General features: G+C 47.4%; 5 protein-coding genes across 5 annotated transcripts in view; all 5 read right to left on the reverse strand.

Moving 5' to 3' along the window:
- Window positions 1–107, reverse strand: part of LOC104830568 (loricrin-like) — a 342-nt gene extending 235 nt beyond the window's left edge. Inside the window, exon 1 of the mRNA XM_010565593.1 lies at window positions 1–107. This exon is cut by the window's left edge and continues 235 nt beyond it. Within this exon, the coding sequence (XP_010563895.1) occupies window positions 1–107 (107 nt within the window).
- Window positions 108–7,238: 7,131 nt separating this feature from the next.
- On the reverse strand, window positions 7,239–7,466 carry LOC104830569 (keratin-associated protein 17-1). Its single transcript, XM_010565594.1, has one exon. It carries the CDS (start codon window positions 7,464–7,466, stop codon window positions 7,239–7,241), a length of 228 nt encoding a protein of 75 aa, XP_010563896.1.
- A 4,453-nt stretch (window positions 7,467–11,919) lies between these two features.
- LOC104830600 lies at window positions 11,920–12,561 on the reverse strand. The gene has a single exon (XM_010565628.1). The coding sequence runs from the start codon at window positions 12,559–12,561 to the stop codon at window positions 11,920–11,922; it is 642 nt and encodes a 213-aa protein (XP_010563930.1).
- Window positions 12,562–15,288: 2,727 nt separating this feature from the next.
- LOC104830601 (small proline-rich protein 2B-like) lies at window positions 15,289–15,783 on the reverse strand. The gene has a single exon (XM_010565630.1). The coding sequence runs from the start codon at window positions 15,781–15,783 to the stop codon at window positions 15,289–15,291; it is 495 nt and encodes a 164-aa protein (XP_010563932.1).
- Window positions 15,784–19,328: 3,545 nt separating this feature from the next.
- On the reverse strand, window positions 19,329–19,529 carry LOC104830602 (keratin-associated protein 5-2). Its single transcript, XM_010565631.1, has one exon. It carries the CDS (start codon window positions 19,527–19,529, stop codon window positions 19,329–19,331), a length of 201 nt encoding a protein of 66 aa, XP_010563933.1.
- Between the last annotated feature and the right edge of the window lie 1,883 nt (window positions 19,530–21,412).

The following is a 21,412-nucleotide window of genomic DNA, read 5'->3' on the forward strand; positions in this document are numbered from 1 at the left end:
GAGCTGTGACAGCCGCCGCTGCCGCCGGAGCTGTGGCAGCCACCACTGCTCTGGAGGGTGTAGCGCTCCTGCCTGTGGCACTGGTCCTTGTCCTGGCGGGAGCACATAGTTGTATGTCAGAGTGACCTGGGGGAAAATGGAGCTGTCTGGGGCTGCTGCATGTCCCACCGCCCCGACTGCCCCACTACCCTCATCCTGGGGCCCCTGTGCCTGCCCCATTTGCAATCACACCCCCAGCACTGCTGTGCAGGATCCTGGAAGACCCCCCAGGTCTGGTGCAGTGCCCTGCATTCACTGAGCGAGAATTTCATTAGCTGGCTGTAGCAGCATGGCTTGTCCCAGCCACGAGTCAGGTCCTCGCCTCCCTCCATGCATCCCGCCACCCTGCAAGCATCCCCGCACCCCAACAGCAGGGTTTGCATTAAACCTGTGCTCTGCATCCCTTGCTGGGAAATGAGTCCCCAAAGAAGGAAAATCCATCCATGCTGCCAGACTTACCTGAGCTTGAGAGGAAAACAAGAGGAGGGAATGAAGATCCCTGGGACAGGAGCAGTTTTATAGAGATCTCAGATCCATTTCCCCGGAAATGAGACAGCTCTCTGTCATAGCAATCTATTAATTTAATACCCAATCCCCATCAAACCGCCCTCTGTTTACATTGCTTGCCTGACTCACTTGTGATGGGTATCATTTCTTTTTTATCTGTTTCCTGTGCCACATAAGTATCTAATTGCCAGCCTCACCTGCCCTTAATAGAAAAACCTGTGGGTGCCTGGGTTTCCAAAGGCTTGTCTGTTTGGGATTTGTTTTGTTAAATTAAATCCAGGCATAATTATAGCCCCATCCCACGAGACTCTGCTCTCAGAGTCTATTGAGCCAGCACCAGATAAAGCCAGAAATAATCCAGGTAAAAAGGAGTGGAAAGTTGCTCTCTCTTCTCCCTTAGATCCTCGGTCCAAAAGAGCCGCCATGGCCATGGGGACAGCCTGGGGCGAGGAAAAAGTCCTCCTGGGCTTCAGCAGGGGTTTTCGAGTTCCTCTCCTTGACCTAAAGGGGTTGAATTCCCCCCAAAAGGCACCTGAGCAGCCAGAAGACAGTCTTGGGGACTGCTGAAAACCTTGCAAGCCCTGCTGTGTTCACATAAATCTGAGCAAGGTCCCTGGGTGCTTTGTTGACAAAGACTAGCTATTTCCATACTCTTAATGACAAAGATCAGGAAATGAAGACTGAGGAATTAAAAGACCCATCTGGTGCTGCCTGCTTCATTGGGTCCATCTTCTGGAGCAAAGCCGGAGCTCTGGAGACGGCCCTTCTGCACAGCCCTGTCCTGGTTGAAAAGCTGCCCAGCACTTCATCACCCTGCAAAGTATATTGACCTCTAAAAGCCACAGCTCCTTATTTACATGATAAAGGCAAGAAAATGTCTGAGACATAGAAGATAACATTGGGAGCCATGCAAACAGACTGAAGATCCACCTTGTTGCCAAAGAGAAATGTTTTAGCAGCTCTCTGAGGGAGGAGGGGATAGCACTGGGGCTTGGACTGTTTGAGCTGAAAGCCAATGTCATTCCCAAGACACATGTCAACTAGTGCTATTTCGTTATGCTTAGCACCGCTACTAGCACTGAAAATTAGCTCCTTCCTGCTTCTCTGGGAAGCTGTTGGGTGGCTCCTGTCTGGCTTCAAACCCATTGGCAGGGGGTTGAGCTGGCCCCGGCGTCCCTGTGTCCTGCACGTGGCCCAGCTTGACCAGAAGGGGATGTGGTGACAACGGGATGAAACCTCCCCTGGGGTTGTAGGTGTCCCCAGGGCATGAACAGCTCACGCTGCTGACATCTGGAATTTTGGGTACTTGAACTGTCCATCATGAGCCTCCCACCTGGTGTCAATGGCTGTCTGTCTTATCTGAGGGGTCAGCAATAGAGAGGATTGCAAAGCTGTCCTCTGGCCTTGCAGACCTGTAGCTCACCCAGCACTAAATGCAGCTGGCATTTACGGTGCTGACTGCTACTGTTGTCATAAAATTTCGTCTAGAAACCGGTGGCTGCAATTGTAATTAGCAGAGGAACTGGGCAGACACCCACTTAGAGCTGTGTGTGCTCCAGGCAAAATCCATGTGGCTGTTGGAGCAAGTGTGTGCATGCATAGAAGGGGCTGGTTCCTGTGCAGGCTGAGCTCAATATCAATGGGGCTTCTTGCTATTGCTATATGCATCCCTCCCACCACCCAAAATAATAACCAGTGACTACAGTCTCAAGGACAAATGCATTTCTGTGCATGAGTCTTGTGCAATCTGTTTTTGTCTTTTCTGGAGGATAGTAGCAGTCGTGTTTTGCCCAGGTCAGGGGTGATGTTCTGCACAGGAGAGTTTAATGTTGATTTGCTTTTCAGGTGATGATCTCATTTATTCAATGAGAAAGGACATATGAGCATTTTCAGTGTAAACAACTGTGTATCAAGTTTCATAATGGCTGGTGTTTTTCTTGCAGTCCCTAGTCTCTCAGATGTGTTAGTTCAGCTTTCAGTTAAAAGCAGAAACCACATCAAAACAAAAGCAGAGAAGCCTCTGTCCTTTTTTATTGTGGTTACAGGAAAAAAAAAATCTTTAAACAGTCAAAAACCTAAGGGGCAAAGGAAAGGAACATCAAAACATATAACTAGTAATCACTTCTAGGGTTTTCTTGGGATGAGTGGGGTTGGCAGCAGGGCATGGTTGCACTGCCTGGCTCCCCTCACTCAGCCTTTGCACAGGGTTGTAACACATCTGGGCGAGGGTGCTCCCAGTTCCCAGCTGCAAAACCCCTTCCCTGCTTGCTTCCCTGCTTTGTTCCAGCAGCACCTCTGCCAGGTCCTGCCTGCTCAGTGAGATGGATTTGGCTTCTCTCTCTGCCAGACTCTCTTCCCTTGACTTTGCATCCCTTAGTACAGCTCATAGAGGCAGATACCTGTTGAGTTCATCTGCCGTCGGCACATACACAACAAGCTTCAGAAAACATAAGAAGTAAAGACTTCGCTGAGTTCAGTTGCACTGTTTTACGCAGCAATATCATTCTCCCTAAAATGCAATGCTAAACGGTCTCCTTGCGCACTTGTGCTGAAGGGCTGGGTGCTTTCTCAGGGGTGACTTCCCCTGGTTAAGATATATGACCTGCTAGTAACTGTATAGACTCTATATTCCTCTACAGTCAGCTGCACCCCTATAGTGTGCATGCAAAATAAGGATGAGGAGTTTAAGGAAATGCCAACACAAGAGAGGTCTTGGGAACTTAATGCTTTATTGTCTCATGGGCCCTCATGGGGGCAAAGCACAGCCTGGTGCATCCGGCGGAGGCAGCAGGGAACCACAAGGGATGCCCCTTCCCCAGGGAGTGATGATCTTGGAGGGCAGAGGAGAGGGTTTGCAGCCAGGCAGCTCCTGGGGCTTGCAAAGCTTTGGGGAGGCTGGAGGGAGCTAGTCCATGTGAGGCCTTTGCTGCTGGAGCTGGGGTGTGCGGGACACCCCATCACTTCAGCTTCTGCTGGTGGACCTGCTGCTGCTGCTGCTGCTGGCACTGGACCTGTGGCTTCCCGTGGCAGCGGCGGCCGCTGCTGCTGGGCCACCCCCGGCGGCCGCCGGAGCTGTGACAGCCACCGCCACCACTGCTGTGACAGCCACCACCACTCCCGTGGCAGCCTCCGCTGCTCTGGAGGGTGTAGTGCTCCTGCCTGTGGCACTGGTCCTTGTCCTGGCGAGAGCACATCGTCGTGTTTTAGGGTGACCTGGGGGAAAGAGGAGCTGTTAGGTGCTTTCCTTTCCTGCTTCTGCTCTTCCAGGGAAGAGAAATCTGGATGTACATTTATCCAGTCTTAGACAGATCCCTCAATCGTCTTTAAAACTTGCACCAGCTTCTTATACTACCTGTGGGCTTGTCCCACCAAATCCATAGCCAAAGACACTGGGAGCATCCAGAGCAGCTGGGCGGGCTGACCACAACTGGCTTTCCAAAGCAGAGCCATCTTGCTTTCAGCTTCCCCTGCACTCCCTCCTCAACCCACCTTCCTTCTCACAAGCACCCACAGAGCAAGACCCAACCCAGTACAAGGCATGGGGCTCAGCCCTCTCCAAGCTCATCTGCGTCCCAGAGAGTTTCGAATGCTGCGCTGAGCCCCAAAGCCCCGCAGCATTGTCGCTCTTACCTGAGATGCTTGTGCAGCAAAGGGGCAAGGAGGGAATGAGGCTTTCCAGGACAGGAGCGCTTTTATACCCTCTCTGTGCACCCCATCTGGAAATGAAGCACCTCCCTATTTCAGAGGTCTGCCTGTTCGTTTAATTTGTCGATGGCTTTTTTTTTTTAACTCCCCACTCTTCAGGTTGCTTGCGTAACTCACCTCATCCGGCTGGGTATTGCCTGTTGTTATCAGTCATCTCTCCTGTGCTGCAGAAATATTTAATTGCCAGCTCTACCTGTGCTTAGCTCCAATGGGGGAGTAGTGTGGGTGGCCCTGGTTTCCACAGCTTTGCCAATTTGTTTTTGGTGTTGATCACAGCTGGGGAAAACTTTGCGTTTGGTGGGGGGAATTATGTCATATACCTAAATCACACCATCCTTTTAAAATGTCTTGAGATGCTCTAGTCCTGAAAATGCGCATAAACCCAGAGATGTGCCTATAAGTACCAATAATGCCAATGGCATGGTAGACAACCCTTCCTTAGCAGCAATTTGACTGGTACCACTGTTGGCTCATTTCTCTTGAAACCAGCTGAAATGCGGTGGAGTGGTGAAGAGACAGAAAAGGCACCCCCTATAAAACGTTTTTGTTAGTCAATAGTTTCCTGCTGTTGTGAGAAGGACCAAAAGCTGTTGGGATTCTTGGGATTCTTATTTTTATAAGGGGGAAGACCTGCTCTAGGTAGTGATCCAGGATTAGAGAGGTACATAATTATGTGGTTAACTTTCAGTCCGTGAGTAATGCTGGAGCAGCAGCACTGGTGGTTTTTTTCCAGATTGTGAGTGGCTTTGGTGCTGCGACATGGAGGAGAAGGGCTCCCATGGGTGCTGCCTTCGGTGACGCATGAAGGCCTGGGGTGGCTGCCACATTGTGGGGAGCTGGCAGACCCTGGGGACTTACTTCAAACTTGTAGGAACATCCTTTTTGGAGCACTTTTCCCAGCTCCCCAGTTAGCTCATAATTGGCTAATAAACCTGAGTGTTATTTGGACAGGTGCACAGACCCACACAAGCCTTCAGGCCAGGACAGGTACCACGTTTGCAGTGAGAGCTAATCGCAAGCAATAATTTGAGATACTCCCTGTACCTTTCCTGTACCTTTGCTGCATAGGCTGAGAAGTGCTTAGGACCATGGATCTTGTTTTGTCCTTTTCTGCCACTACTTGCAGAAGACATTTCGGTAATTAAACAGGCAGCAAATAAAAGACTAAAATCAATATTGCTAGCTGAAATGGGGAACTGCTATGATTTTGTCAGTGCAAAAGTGCTTGGAAAACACTGGCTGAAAAATATTTCACTTGCCCGCAGACATGCTTGAGCATTTGGTATTTTTGGTCCACCTCTCCTGCCTTTTATTTTTCTTTCTCCATGTTGATTAAGTTTTTGTGCTATTCCCAGATGCTGGCCACAGTGAGATGGAGGCTTAGCCCCATCCCACATTTATGTTGCTGTTTGAGAGACCTGGCATCCTTCGGGAAGCGGCTGGAAAACTAAACAAGCTGCTGAGATGCCTCTCAGCCTCTTGTGAGCTCCTCGTTTGAACGCAGGTGTCCAAACCTTCGATAAGGCACTGCAACTCCTGAGCGGTTCCTGCAACCCGAAAAACATCTGACACATTTGCCGTTACTGAAATATGGAGGATTTTTTTGAAATGCAGGTGGACAGGGCAAGGTTAATGAATCAGGTGCGCAACCTAAATGCTTCTTTTGTATTGCTTAATTGCTATTATGAACTATAACAGTGTCAGGGCAAACTGTACCCAGGTTTGATCGCTTCTGTTTAACTGGGTTTTGTTCTGTCATCAGAAGAAATATGGTAAATACTCTCTGTGAAAAAAAAGACTCAAAGTAATTTTTGGCTCTCAACATTGTGCTGTATTCAGTTCCTCATGTTTTAATTGTTCTGAGTTTGTTACAGATCAGCAGCACCCAGCCAGCAGTCCTGGGCACTTACAGATTTTGTGGCTGTACACTTCAACATGGCTTGAAAATGGGGTTTGCAATGGAAGCTTAAGGCACATGCCAGCCTCACACAACCAGCCTTTTCAAATGATTCCTACACCGAAAGCAGGCAGCCTGTTTAGGGAATTAGCTGCTGTCTGCACCCTTTTCAGCAATGCCAGATATTTCTGATCATCATGACACACTCGACAATAATCTTATCAGGGCAACATCCATTTCATGAATGACAATAGCAGACCAATAAATTACACAATTTGTTTTAATTACAAGCCAAGAAGAAATTTTTCAGTTCATTGTGTAATGCTAGCATCTTGCAACGTCCCTGTCTCGACCCAGGGCTTTTGAGGTGCTGGGCGGAGGGTTTCTAGAAAGGCTTGCTGGGGGGTTTGTCACAAACATGTGGAGATACCTGCCCCAAGGATGGCACCTTGGGGCCAGATGGAAAAAGAAGGGGTTTCTGCCCCATCATAGGTGCCTTTGCCTATCGGACCTTTTCTGCCCCACAGTTGTGCCCATAGCTGGCCCTGAGAGCTTGTGCAATGCAGCGTGTGGAGTCTTGGTAGGGGGTTTTGGGTCTGCAGCTCTGTGGGGAGGCGGCATGGAGGGGAGCTGCCTGCACTGCAGAGGCCTGAGATGGCCTCCTAAAATGTCAGCATTTAAAAATCTTTTTTCTTTCTCTTTTGCTTTGGAGTCCATAGGGGAGAGTGTGGCAGTGCTTACCTCTATCGCCTGTGTCTGGGCAGGGTAACTTCAGGGCTATTAAGCAAGCACAAGGTGTCTTGTGATATGAAACACAAGGTGAAAGAAAAATCATGAACACAAAACTCTCACAAACACTGAATTGTAGTGGCTCATATATAGTCACACACTGATACAGAGAAAACCGTGCCAGCATGAACGTAGACAGTTTATTTTAGCACCCACAGATAAGTTCATCAGAGGTACAGGACTCACCAGGGGAGGGAGAGGAGACATTTTCTTTGAAGAATGAAAGGAGACATGCAAAGCTTTCTGAACTCAGCACAAGATCAAGGACATACATGTGTATAACATGTGGATAATATTCTGATCACTTCATTTTTGAGGATACTTGATAAATCTGCTGCTGTGGCTTTCCATGGCAGGATCCCTCACTGCTCCCATGGCATCCAGATCCACCACTGCTTCTGTGGCATATGGATCCACCGCTGCTCCTGTGGCAACCAGATCCACCACTGCTCCCATGACATCCTTCACTGCCGTGGCATGAGGATTGTTCTTGCTGGTGGCACTGGTCTTTGTCCTGGCTGGAGCACATCTTTGCAGACCTGCTGGAAAGACTATCATCTCTGAGTGGGTGCAAAGGCAAGAGACACTGTGATGCCTGTCATGTAGCAGTAACAGTTGTCTGTTTAGATGGGATTATATATCAAGAATAAATTCTCATTATAAGACAGGTTCCTGAAGAACAGAGAAAAATTAGCAATGCATGTCTGCCCGTAGTGGTCCCTGACCTGTACAGAGGACTCTGTGCTATCTTCCTTTGAGCAAGTCTTTCTTTTCTCTTCTATGTTTAGCAAATTTATAAGATAGAAGTTAAAGCACTTAGTGATTAGTGAGAAGTGGTGGCCAGGCAGAGTCCAGAGCTAGACCTGAAAAGTCCTGTACTCAGTCATCTGAACCAATAAGTTTTAAGTTTTCCTGGTTGTTTTCTATTATTTATGTATAGACACGTGTGAAGAAGACAACCTAGGCAGAAGTACTGAGCAACTGTGACCAGAGATAGTCACAGAGATGAGATGTGTAAGAGAAGTGGTCAAGACCTCAGGATCAGGACAAAGCTGGTGACCATTAAAAGTACAAAAGTTTGATCAAGCTGGACTTACCCTGTTCAGCAAGAATTCGAGAGAAGAAGTAAAGCTGAGACAATAAGGAGAAATGAGGTGCGAGATCTTTTATAGGGCACCCAGTATTTTTCCTCCGGAAACAAGATGAGCTCCCACTGGAGGGACTTGATTGTTCACCACCCTGAGCACTTTGCTAATTGGAGAGTTTTTACACTGCTGTTTTGACTCATGGTATTATGAGCAGATCAATATCCCGCCTTTGGGATCACCATTCCTCTCGTTACTCCATAAAAATGTTAATTGCCCACCACACCTGGTGTGGTTCACGTGCAGTGATGGGGAGGTTTCTGGATGGTCTTGCTGCCTTTGATAAAGCATTTACCTGCTTCTTGTGCCTAATGCAAAGCAGCCGTGAGCCCAAGGCGGCAATGCAAAAATATTAGCAGATGGGAAGGTAGGATAATGGGGTGGGCTGGTGGACTGGTTTGCAAAGGAATCCAGAAAATAAAGGGGCTTGAAAGAGAGCAAAGAGAACAAATAAAGCCAGGATGTCATGTAGGAGAAATGAGTGCATTTGGGCAGCTTGGGAAAAAAAAATCTAGGCTGTGAGTGGGCGAAGGAGACAAAGGGAATTAAGGATGCAGGTATGAGCACATGATGGGGTGGCAGAAGGTGAGCACAGAGCCTGGGGCTGGTCTATGTGGGGGGTGCCCTGAAAACAAGGAGTGTGAGCATCCTCTGCCAAGCCCCAGGTGCCAGCACTGGCCATTCACCTCCGCTGGGGCAATGGCACCCAACCCTGGTGGGTTACAAAAGGCATTGAGTTACCTCTGGGCTCTAAAGCTGTCACTGAAGTTTGGGTTTGGGATTTAGAGGTGGGACATGGCAATGCGAGACTTCAAAGCAAACTCCTGCTAGCCGTGTCTGGTTGGAAAAACAGAAGTGGGCAAACAGGTGGTGGGGTATGGCCAGGGAGTAGCAGAGAAACCTATTTCTGAGTAAAACAGCAAAGAAGCACTAAAAGGAGTGTTGCAATATTTCAAGTCAGTCCTTTCTTTGCTCAAAGAGAGGATTTTAACCCAAACAGAAGGAATTTAAAACCCTGTAGGAGACAGAGAGCATCCAGGCAGGAGGCTTGGAAGGACAAGAGGTCTCCAACAGTGTCTCATTCCCATGATACTTGTTCCAAATATCTGCTGTTGGTTACCTTTATTACACTTTGACTGGAGAAAAAAGTAGGGAGGAAAGTGTTGTGACTCTTTGAGCTCTTTCCTCTTTCTGTGCCTCCATCCTCCCAGGTACATTGGGGAGGGCATCGGGATCCACGTCTCCATTGATGTAACACTGCTTTGGGGAGAAAAGTGTCCTTCTGCCCACAGAGCGCACCAGGCCTGATCTCATCCAGGACTCTAGAGGCCACTGTAATATTAATAATAGCACAGATCAAATTAAAATAAAATAGTCGAGGAGATTCATTGCTAACCAATGGAGCTGAATCACTTGAATGAATTGATACATGAGGAGATTAGAATGTATCTGGGGATATTTCACAAACAACAGAAGAACGAAAATTCTTGTGAAACTATTTTTCACAATTCACTAATTACACCCCAGATCACGTGGATGTTGGCAAACCTGTTTATCGTTTCTCTCGGTGACAGAGACATCCACCTGAGCATGGCCTGGTGGGGAGGATGCTCATGTGCGTCAGAGACTTGGAGCCATGTACAAGACAAGACTGTACTGACCCTACAGCTGGTCTCTGAGCCCCACATGTATCCTGCAAAGCTCCTAGTCTTTGGGAGAGGCTTCCCTGCATCCCTTGATCCTATTCTGAGTGGATGGCAGTTTTTTCCTTTGGGTAATTTATTGGTTTTATGGAAGGAATTGCCTTTGCAGTTGTCCTAATACAAGTCTCAGGAGATGGTTTGTTCCCCAGTTTGGATCATGTTTTTTTTGGTGACTTATATGTGGTCATGATTCTTTGATTCTTCCATATGTCAGTTATTGGTTTTCTATTTACGAAGGAGATAAATGAAGCACAGAAAAAAAAAGACATCTTAGAAAGATCTGGGGGATACCCCAGATACAAGTTCAAAACCCCAAATCCCTGAGAGGTGATTTAAACACAAAGAAGATCTCTCTTCTCTTTCAGACAGGGATTGCTCGTGTGAAATCCCTCTCAACAGAGGTTAGACAAATCTATATCAAAATAGCTTAAGCAGAACAACTCCTGCCCTGGGGTGTGGGAAGCAGGAGCTGCCCTCCTGAGATCTCCTCCAGCCCTCTCTTCCCAGCTCGGCAAGCTCCAAAAGGGATTTGAAAGTGGTTTTGGATGCCTTTGCTGGCACTTTTCTTTCCACAGAGGTCCCTGAGGTTTGCACAAGTGGCATTGCATGCACTGGGGTAGCTGAGCCATTGCAGTCCACTGCGCTGCCCATGGGGTAGGCATTTGGGCTGCCCCAGGTCTGGGCCACCCCACTGAGCTGTGCTTGGGGTGGGGACTGTGTGCTCTGCAACGTGCATTGGCATCAGCCTCTGCATATGAGCGAGGAAGAGGTTGACAAGGAAGGCTTGCTGCAGTGTCAGGGCAGAGCATGTCAGTAGCCCCCATGTGTCCTCCTATAAAACCTCCATCCCAGGACAGTGCACCCTGCGCCTTTTTTTACTTCTTTTCCTTATCCAGATCATGCTGCAGGAGAAATCTCCACCATTAACATTGTGAAGTGGCTGATTCTGCGATGTGTCACGTCCTGCAGGTTGGGCCAGGCAGCGCACGGGGAGATGGAGACGATGGAGGCTCTTGTCTGGGGTGGGGGAGGTGCGAGGAGCCACTGGGAACATGATGTTGTGAGTCACTGACTCTGGATCCCTGCTTTGCTGCAACAATCCTCCCAGGTAATTCCTCTTCTAACCCTACCAGGCCATATCTTACAAGGAGTTTGGGGCCTTTTGCCCTGTTAGAGAGAGTGGGTCCCGGCAAGTCCCCCCTGATGTCTACAAACCCATTTCTAATTTCCATTTGACATATATTGCTGGCCAGATGATCCCCATTTCTCCCTCAGTCAAAGTCTTCAGCTCTGAGAGGTCTCACACCTTCCTGGTCTTTCCCAACATCTCTCAGCCATCAGAATGGCACCAAGCGTCACTGAGTATCAGCTGCTGAAGACATGTAGGTCCTGCAGGAGCTTCCTCCTTTGGGTTGAGACAAAATCTGTCACGCTTGTGGTCTCTGATGGTCTAATGGACCATGGACCAGAGCATTTCTCTTCCACCAGCTTCGGCATCCCCTCTTGCTCTACACTAGCTGTGCCATTCCTGTTCCTGAATCCTCTTCCTGACTTTTTCCCCAGGTTTTTTTCTGGAGGCTTATGACGCGAGTCAAACTGTACCTGTTGCCTCGTCAGTGAATGAAATGATGTGCCAAGCAGACCCTCTCATTTTTACCTTTCTGATGAAATGTGTGGGTTTTTTTTTTAAATTAGTCTCTTAGGATTTAATTGCTGGGTTGCATAAAGAGTCCGTTATGAAAACTGTTAGTTACTTCTCAACAAGGAAGTTGCCTGGAGTAGGAATAAAAATACACCAGGTTGAATCAACCAGGAGCCTTGACGTGAGGGTGAATGGGGAGCTGCAAACTCCAGCTTTGGCCACAAAAAGGAACCGAAGCAATTCAAAGGGGTGAAGTGGAAAACACTGATGCAAGGGGGTTATGAACCATAATTTTTTATTGCCTCCATGTCTACTGTGAAATAAGGAAGTGAATAGCACTTAACAGAGACAGTGGGTTACATCTTCAAAGCACGTTACAAGCAAAATGATAGAAAAAGTGGAGATCTGTGAGCAACACGGGACACGCTGTCCATCAGGGCAAGGTTGCAAGAGTGAGAAGTTTCTCCCATTCATTCCCACTCCTCATTTCCTTTACTTTATCTTCTGGGCTGGCACTTTGCAGACCTGCTTTTGCTGCTGGCTTGGGATGCACTTTGCCACGGGCATGCAGCCTTGCTGCACCGGAGAGGGACGTGTCTGCACTGGGCAGCACTGTGGGATGGACTGCGTTGGCTTGCTGTAGTATGGCTTCCCCCCCTGATATCCTGATCCATGGCACGTCTCGGAGCAGACTGACCTCCCATAGCTGTGGCATCCCCCTGATGACCCATAGCTGTATGTGGGTCTCCTGACACAGCTTGAACCACCTCTGTAACATGAACCCGAGGACTCGCGGCATCTCTCAGAGCAGACTGACCTCCCATAGCTGTGGCATCCCCCTGATGACCCACAGCTGTACGTGGGCCTCCTGACACAGCTTGAGCCCCTGCCTCCCTGGCACGAATCAGCTGCAGAATAGCCATGGCATCTCTCAGAGCAGACTGGCTGCCGATAGCCATAATGACGGTAGTTGTGCCCTCTCATGCCTTCAACGCCTTCACCGTCGCACCCCGAGGAGCAGGTGTTGTAGCCATAGCGGAAGGGTGTGCGCCGGGTGTCCAGCCAGGACCCCGAGGGATCATACCAGGTTGAGTTCAAGTTGAAGTATGATTCTCTTCCAGAAGAGTATATCATGTTTGAGTTGTAGAGAAAAACCTGAAAAACACACGGCCAGATAGGCTTGCATTTCCATCTCTCCTTTTTCCATTTAATTTCCCATAAAGCTGCTTTAGTAAGCCATGCACAGGTCAACCTTACTTATCGTGAAAGCCTTGATCTAAAAGAAATTCTTGCAGTTGCCCTGGTACTGGTCAGATTATGTCCAAACCCCCTTTCTGACCTTACCCTTGGTTTTTTTTCCCTCCAAGAACAGAAGCAACCATAAGGCACTGCAGCATATAGTGGCATTGCTGTAAATCCCGTACCCAAGTCCCCCAATAGCTTCTTTCCTGGCTTAGCCTATTGTCCTCTAGCCCTTGTGTGTAGAACATGGTCTGAAGGACAGTGCAAGCGTGCCAGGTCTGTGATGTCCTGAACCCAGATACCCATCCAAAAATGAACCCAGCTGCTCTGGGATGTGTCTTACCCAATTCACAAGGGAAGGCAGATGCTGACCAGGGAAGCAGATTGTGAGAGGCAAAGGGACGGAGGCCTTTTATATGGTTCCAAGTCTTCCCCTTGTAAATGAAACACGCTGCAGGAACGAGGACTAAATTATTTATTGACAAACCATCTCCTCCATTTGGATGCTGTTCCCAGCGCTTGGCATGTTCTGCTTGACTCATGATTCCTGATAAGCATCTTGTAATTATAATGTAGTTACTAAGTGGAGCACATAAAGGACTCGCTTCGTTTAAGCCACACATCGGCTACGTGAAGCAGGTAATAACGTATTTATGCACCATCTCCAGAGGACTGAGGCACTGAGTGGAGGCTGATGGGTGGCCTGTGAGTCAGGAGCTGTGATGTGCACAGTGCTAATGTCCTGGCCTTCCCCTTCTGCTACCGATGAGGAGCATTTCCAGGTGCCTCAAGGACAAACAGGTGATTGGGAAGAGCCAGCTCAGAGTCACCAAAAGCAAAGCACGCTGATGGGTTTTGGTGATGAAAAGGTTGGCTCTGCGATGGAGTGCGATGGATGCTGCTGCCTCAACTTTCAAGTCTTTTGGCACAGTCTCCCACAGCAGCCTTGTAGTTAAGCTGGTGGAGGTATGGACTGGATGGGTAAACTACATGGCGGGTGAAAAACTGGCTGATACTGGTGCTGTTTAACATTGTCATTAATGCCCTGGATAATAGGGTGGACTTGGCAAATTTACAGGTGGCACTGAACTGGGGTGAGCGGCTGAAATTGCTGGAGGATGGGATGTGGGCAGGCTGGAGGAATGGTCCTGCAGCTAGGATGGACTAACTGGGATGGGAGGGCTGGGGTGGCTGGCAAAAAGCAGCTTGGAAGAAAAGATGGACCAAAGCTGACCTGGAAGCGCTGGTGTGATGGCTAAGCTGGCCCTTGGTCTGTGGGCTCTGAGTCACCCCTTCAGGCACTGCACTGGGATGGTGCCTGGGAACTAGCTTCAGTGAGAAGAGGTTGGGAAGAAAATAGCTAATAAAATAAGGGATTTCTGAAGTTAAAGTTCATATGTAAGTGTTTTTTCATTTGGTTAAAATTAGACATGAGAAAAATAAATTGTGATTTGCTGCGTTAAGAAAACAAGAATGAATTTCTTTTTTTCTTTGGTGATTGCTAGTGGCTGTGAGAACACACTGGAGCTATGCTTAGGCAATACAAAGAAAAAAACCAATATATATTTTAATGCACCTAGTGGAAGGCTTTTCTGGCAAAGTGTGAGAGAAACAGCACATTACCTGTGTGCCTGCAAAAGCTGGGCAGTGGAGAGCTGTGCGAAGTGAAAAGGCATTCCTGGCATGCACAGACACACCTCACGTGCCAGGGCATGGGCTTATTATCATGATTAACATTTATATGATGGATGGCCTCCTCATGCAGTGTTACGATCTCGCTAATGAAGGTGATGGCACACATTATGGAGCAAACTGTTTGTACCTAGATCACTTGCTGATGGACCATAGTGAAGTCCCTCCATTGGTCCTCTGATGGGTAATCACAGTGGAGAGGATTTTACAGCCCACAGATGGAGTTCAGCCTGGTGAAACTGCTACAGACAGAGCTGAAATCCTCATGTGTGAACTCTGATTTTGATTTTAAATTTACAAGTTTCCTTGTGAGAATTTTAATGACTTTTAACATCTCCTCATTGTAATGTTGGTAATATTTTTGGGGGTAAAAAAAAAGGAACCAAGTGTCAACTAAATTTTTTCAACTTTATTCTTGAATATACAGGGAGAAAATAAAATTGCGGGAGTCCTTGATGCTCCTGCAGTCACAGTGTGTACTTTTTTCCCAGTACAGTCCTGTCTCTGTTTTCAAACAACCTTGAAATCCATCCACTGAACCCATGGGAGAAGGTGGATCCATGGCAGGCTATTTCCCCATCCTTGTTCAGGCTCTTCCCATTCCGTTTCCCCATCCCCAGGCTGCTCACCTTCTCAGAAGAGGGGAGAAATGGCTGCTCTACTCTGAGGAAGAACAAAGTGGGGTTTGGATGATTAAAGCCTGCTCCCTGACAGGGGGGGACTCTGGGAATTTAAAGTGTCGGTGCTGGGGTCAAACAGGGGACTGCGGACCCTGAATCCAGTGTGCAAAGAGCAGCAGCAAGCCATCAGCCACAGCTGTATCGCATTGTGCCGAAAGCGGAGGTGGGACCATCAGCGGTTTGGGTGAGCGGCGAAGCATCCCCCATGCTGAGGGGGATCCGTCCCAGTGCCTCGCTGGCCCTGTGCTCATTTCTTCTGCAGGCAGGGTGGCAGGAGAGGGACCTGCTTTTGCTGGTGCTGGCTGGGATGCAGCAGCAGGGGCGCAGCAGTTGGGCAGCAGTGCTGGACAGGTGGGTGGCAGTGCGGGATGCAGGGGCAGCGATGCTGCAGTGGCCGGGGATGCAGTATTATGGGGGGACAGGCATCCTCCACAGGACACTGGTCCACGCGCCTCCGGGGCTTGCCGCAGCAACCTGGCTCCTTGCAGTGCAGGGGTGGGCGGTACTGCTGCAGTGGCCGGTGATGGATTTTCACAGGTGGGGGGCAGACGGGCTGTACATGGCTCACCTCCACCCGTCGCCGGGGCTTGCCAAAATTGCAGCTTTGCTGTGGCGGGCAGCACCTCCAGGGTGGGCATGGCTCCATGGGCTGGCAGCCTTGCGGCTCGCTCTGGCAGGACCCTTCAATGTCATGGCTGAGGCTGCTGGCGTCATGGCAAGGGGGCAGGTCTGTGGCACCCATGGGGCTTTTGTGGCAGCACCCTGTGGAACTGTGCCACATCCAGCCCTTCTCGCCACAGGCTGAGCTGTCATGGTACAAGTCCTGGTCGCTGTTGCCTTTACAGTAGTGCATCCTGTGGCAGAGATGGCCAAGCCCTCGGGGATAAATAGTCTGGGAAAAAGAAAAAAAAACCAACCAACTTTTTTTTTGCTGTTTCTATGAAAAAAGTGAGGAATCCAAGACAGCTGAGAGAATCTAACTCACCCTGTGACTGGTGACAGATGGGCTGAGCAGAGAGTCTGAGTCCTGAGGACAGGGCTGGGGCCAAAAGCTTTTATATGTGACCGAGCTCTTTTGGAAATGAGGCATGCCATGGGAATTAATAGCTGAGCAGTGAGTGCCACTTCTGTGTGTATATTTTTTCTGGCACTTGCTATTGGATTAATCAGCTGCAATTAGCATCTCCCTTGATGTAATGTCAGCTTAGCTCTTTGCATATGCAGTGGCGATTATCTAACTAGTTCTCCCATCGGTCATGTTCAAATATGCTGTTACCTAATGTTAGTCAGATGGGATCCTGGGATAAGGATACCTGGAATACTGTGATGCTGAGTAATGTGCCCAAAAGGAGTCTCTTGTGGCAGTGGGAAAACCACAAAAGGGCCCAGGAGTCCTGGTCTCCAGTCCCATGTCCTGGTGCACAATAGCTCTTGTCTTGAAACAGGGTGTTGGTGCAGAGGTATGCAAATGGCAATGTTTTTTCATGAGACTGAAAGAAAACAGAGAAAAATCTATCACTGAAAACAAGTAAGCTTTCTGACAAAATAAAAAACAATTTTTTTTTTTTTAAAAAGGAAAAATTGGAAAACCAGTGGAATTCTGTTTTTAAGAAGAAGCGATTGATTTTTCAACTCTATTTCAGCTTAACACCACCCTGACCAACTCTAAACCAGGAATTGTTATGTTTGTGGAGTGCTCCATGGAGCTGGAGTTTTTCCCCAGACTGCTTTCTAGGTGTTTTACCCATAGCTGGAAATCCAGCCTGACACTCAGCAGAGATAAGATGATTTTACTGCCTCTTCATGCCCCGCTCCACACTTCATGCTATGGTACCGTTGTCTGCAGCTGGAAGTGCCCTGTGATGGAACAGGGTCTACACTCAGTTATCATTTCTACTTGAATATAATTAGAAGTGGGAAAACCTCTTTTTACTATGGTAACTTTGTGAAACTGTGATTTTATTTTGTAAAGCTGGACTCCAAGTGGACTTTTGTTCATTATGTATAAAAAATTCTGAATTCTGGATTAGCAAGATTCAGAAAAAACATCATTTGAAACTTATATTGTAATGCTCCTGTTCTGTAAAAACAGACATCAGGTTTTAATTAACAAGGTTGTCCTGATATGATGACCTTTCTTCATGGAGTACCCTAGCACTGAAGTTGCAGAAGGCATCTGAAAAAGTGCAGAGAGTACAATTAGTTCTTTAAAAACTGCAATTTCTGCCAAGCCAACCCAACTTCTGACACTGAAAATGTTATCTACCAATAGGGGTTTATTTCTTCTTTCATAAGCTTCCATCTGAAAAATCTTCGGCTTTTGATTTGTTAGTGGAAAGTTGAAATTTTCTGTGAGAAAATACGGGAGGTTTTCCAGCTGGCTTTGCAGATTGGGCTGCAGGTTGGACCTGGTTTGTCAGAGAAGGTCTGTGATATCTGCACATGATGCTCATCACCTTCCAGAGTGCAGAGAAACCAGACAGCCAGAGAAATGGCGAGGGAATCAAGGGTGACATCTGGACCATGATGAATGGCAGATGTAGTATGGACGACTGGAAGATGTAAGTTCTGCATACAGGATCCATATGGACACCAGGGCACAGGGGCAGACTATGTCAGGCTGTGGATGGGATGTATATTCCCCTATTTAAATGAATTAATTCCCTTCCAAGTGAGGAGCACCTCGGTCAAGTGAGTGGGTACAACACCAAAAGCCCTTTTATGTGCTGCATATCTGGAACAAGGACACCACAGAGGAGTGCTAACCTCATGAACTAACAATTTCAGGCTTTTTCAAGCACCATATCCACCCTTCTGACATTTCTGCTTTGACTCATTTTCGATGTAAGCTGCTCCACTTTGCATTTCTGTGGATGGTCAAGATATTTTTTAAGTACCAGCAAAGTATCTCTCACAGCAGCCCTGAGGCTCTCAGTGCAAAAGGTATTTCCGTGTGCTCACTCTACAGTAGAGCCTCTGTAAGAGATGCATTTGGGTTTGAATCACTGGGAAAAGCATGTGCAGAATTCAGGGGTGTGATTCCAGGGTGCGTGCTTGGACTTGATGACTTTGCTGCCACTGAGATAATTTATTCTTTAGCTACAGGAAAAATGTAATTGCCTTGCAGGAAGCCATGGGACTTGCATGTAAGGACAGAAAATACCTTGGTATCTGTTAAGGGCCAACAAGGATTTTAAATTTATAACTCATTACCACAGTCCCAACATTATGCTGTTTTGGGATTTTTTCATGTTAGAAGAGATGTTTTGGAGTCAATTCCCTTCCTGAGGGTTTTACAAATCACAAAGTGCAAATATTTCATTTCTGAATCTCATCTCTTAAAATTTGCCACATTTTAATAGAATTCCAGATGAAATTAGATAGTATTTCTGAATCCTTCAGGCTAGACTTATGTCTCCACATCTTTCAATAACTCCCTCCCTCCCTGCACCATGCAGACCATGCTTGCTGGTGTATTTAATCTTATTGACAAGATATCAAGCCTTTTAAGAAGCCTGCTTTAAAGTTCACCAAATTCACTGGAAAGATTTCCATTATCAGAAAAGATAGCTCTTAAAAAAAAAAAAAGATAGCTATCAGAAAATCTTTAGCTCTGGCTTTAGGACCATACACATGCTTCGATCACAGACTGTGTATCTTCAAAGTCATAAGCAGGGGAAAGATAGCATGAAAATGCATGGCCAAGAGGATACTCCTGTAGCTTAGATAATGTATTGACACTAGCAAGCACTATTTTTCCCCAGATGAGGGACTAACCCAAGAAGTTTACCGCATGTACTGGCGTGCTGTCATCAGTAGCATGACAAATAGTTGAAAAATTCATTATATTCAGAAACTAAGCAAATGCAAAAAAAGTCTCAGACCAGAGCTATAGTTTAAAAGACAAAGATAAATGAATCAACATATACCAGAAGTTTGCAGTGTCATAACTTAAAAATTTTATTGTCTTTCATGACTAATTGGAGATTAAATCAAGAAAAGGGAGTACAATACATCAACAGCATTAAACATCCCACACACCAAGAGGAAAATTAACAGTAGGGCTAGTGCTTACAAAGGAAAATCACACTGATCAGTGAGTAGCAACTTCAAAGCACATTACAAGCATTTGGTGATTACAGGCAGACAAAGAGAAGAGATGATCTACAGTCTCTAAGCAAAGGAGGAAGAGCGTTCAGGGCGGTATCCATATCCATATCCAACACCAAATGAGCCAGGAGGGAAGCAGCAAGCAGTGCAGCCCTGCCTGCCCTTTGCCATGTGGGCTTAGTTGCCACAGCAGCCGCCGCAGCAGCCTCCGTTATTGCTCATGGTGTAGCAGCAGGTCTGCATGGGCATGCAGTAGGTGGTGGGTTGGCAGCACTGCATGGGTGGGCAGCAGATTGGTGTCTTGCAGCACTTTGGGCTGCTGTAGCAGCACACGGTGGTGTTATTTCCACCGCAGCATCCACAGCCTCCGTTGGGCATGTTGTTGGTAGTAGTGTAGGCAAAGCTGGAAGAAACGGAGAGAGTCTGTCTGTGACTGGGAGCAGGATATTTGGAAATACAGAAATAATTTAAAGCTCTGTTTATGCTAAATTTGGAGATTCAAGGAGCTCAAACGGAGTGCTATCTTCTTTGTAGTAAATCTTGCTTGTAACTCTTCTCTCTGTCTTTTTCCTGTAATGTAGATGTCCACCTACTCATACCAAGGCATCCCTAATGTCTTAGCAAGAATCACACAGTGCAGTGCACATAGTCCTCAGTCTGGGCCCTTCTGGAATGTTCTCCGTCCCCTTGCTCTGTATGGCCCTGCTAATACTCCTATAGCCTCTCCATACTTTAACGCTTCTAGCTCATCCCCATAATTCCTAGTACACAGTTCATAAAAGCCCAACTTCAGTCTAAGTCCCAGTCCAGTTACCCGGTTATATTTGGATACTGTTATAAGATATACATAACATTTTTCTTCTGTGAAAAAGAAGGAAGATTTAGATGCTCTCACTTACCCTGCTGAAGAGTGAGGAGAGGTGAAGGGAAGAGAAGATGAGCGAATGAAGTGAGCTGGGCCAGGAGACCTTTTATAGTCCTAGACACCTTCCTCCTGGAAGTGAGACAGCCATTGACCATTTGAACATCCCTGTTTACTAACCCAAACCCATACTTTTTAGCTATACGTGTCTTCTGGTATTTACTCTTTGCCATATTATTTGTGATCACTACCTTTGTTTTGCCTCATAATTGTTTAGCCTGCAGATAATCAAAGGGCTTCTATGAATACTAATGAATTTGTCCTCTCTGCAGCTTTGCAAGGCAGCCAAAAAATGTGTCCTTGTATCTGTTTGACAAATGCAGACAGCGACGACCAAAGATGCTAAGGGACTTACTCAGCAGCGGCTGGTGCTGAATCAGTGTAAGAGCTGAAACTGAATCCCCTGGGTTGCGTCTTTTGCACATATGATGGGCTGTTTCATTGGACTGGTGTTTGAAACAAATATTTGGAAAATTTCATCAAAATAGGTATGTTTGTTCTCTGTCACAGGACATGCACGTGAGGAGGGAACAAGAAGACCATGTGTTTGGGATGTGTTGGGAGTCATGCTGGCTCCTGGGTCTCAGTCACCTGCACGTGACTCCATGCAAGATCATCTTGCCCTCATGCATGCCAAGAGCATCTTTGCGATGCCAAAGCCATCGTTATCTTTTGGCTTGCCTAAACTTCTGAAAATCCTCCAATTTGGGGGGTTTAGGTTTGCACACGGGCATCACTAACACAAGAATGCTTCACTTCCTGCTCTGCTTTGCTGGGGCTGCTTTCCTAGAAACATTTTCAAAAACTCTGAACTGAATATTCACTTTAGAATAATTTGCATTTTAATTAGAAAGCTAAGGGGCAGCACTGCCTGTGCAAGCAGGAACGCAAGGAGTCATGGCTCTGGGACTGGGCATGATGCATTGCAAGTCAGCATGTCCCTCCTGCGACCTCCCATTGCATCCAGCTGAAATCCCCTTGTGTGCTGGAGCCCTGGCACCAAGCAGGACCACCCCTGCACAGCTCCTCAGCAGGGAGGGAGGGTTGTTTAGATTTGGAGTTTGTGCAGGACTCTTTGTGGCTGTTGGAAGTGGTAAATGAAGGAGCCCAGCATGGACTGAGAGAGTGAGAGGAAGATGAAGGTGGAAGAGATATGACAAGCACAGGAAACTGGTTCTAACTCGGGTCGTAGAGCTAAGTGGGAGGCAGGGACTCAAAAGTGATGCAGGAAGAGATATTATTGAGGTGAAACCATTTTCTGGGAGGGAAAGAAGAAGGGAGGAAGGTCAAGGTAAGGCAGAGCCTTGGGCAACTGAGCCAGGGTGGATGAATGGTTGTT

The sequence above is a fragment of the Haliaeetus leucocephalus genome, unplaced genomic scaffold, assembly GCF_000737465.1.
Source record: "Haliaeetus leucocephalus isolate CR32 unplaced genomic scaffold, Haliaeetus_leucocephalus-4.0 Scaffold193, whole genome shotgun sequence".
Taxonomy (NCBI): Eukaryota; Metazoa; Chordata; class Aves; order Accipitriformes; family Accipitridae; genus Haliaeetus; species Haliaeetus leucocephalus.

Excerpts from the sequence above, each read along its gene's own strand:
- LOC104830600 (XM_010565628.1), bottom strand. The coding sequence starts at position 12,561 with ATGATATACTCTTCTGGAAGAGAATCATACTTCAACTTGAACTCAACC.
- LOC104830601 (XM_010565630.1), bottom strand. The coding sequence starts at position 15,783 with ATGGGTGCCACAGACCTGCCCCCTTGCCATGACGCCAGCAGCCTCAGC.
- LOC104830602 (XM_010565631.1), bottom strand. The coding sequence starts at position 19,529 with ATGCCCAACGGAGGCTGTGGATGCTGCGGTGGAAATAACACCACCGTG.
- LOC104830569 (XM_010565594.1), bottom strand. The coding sequence starts at position 7,466 with ATGTGCTCCAGCCAGGACAAAGACCAGTGCCACCAGCAAGAACAATCC.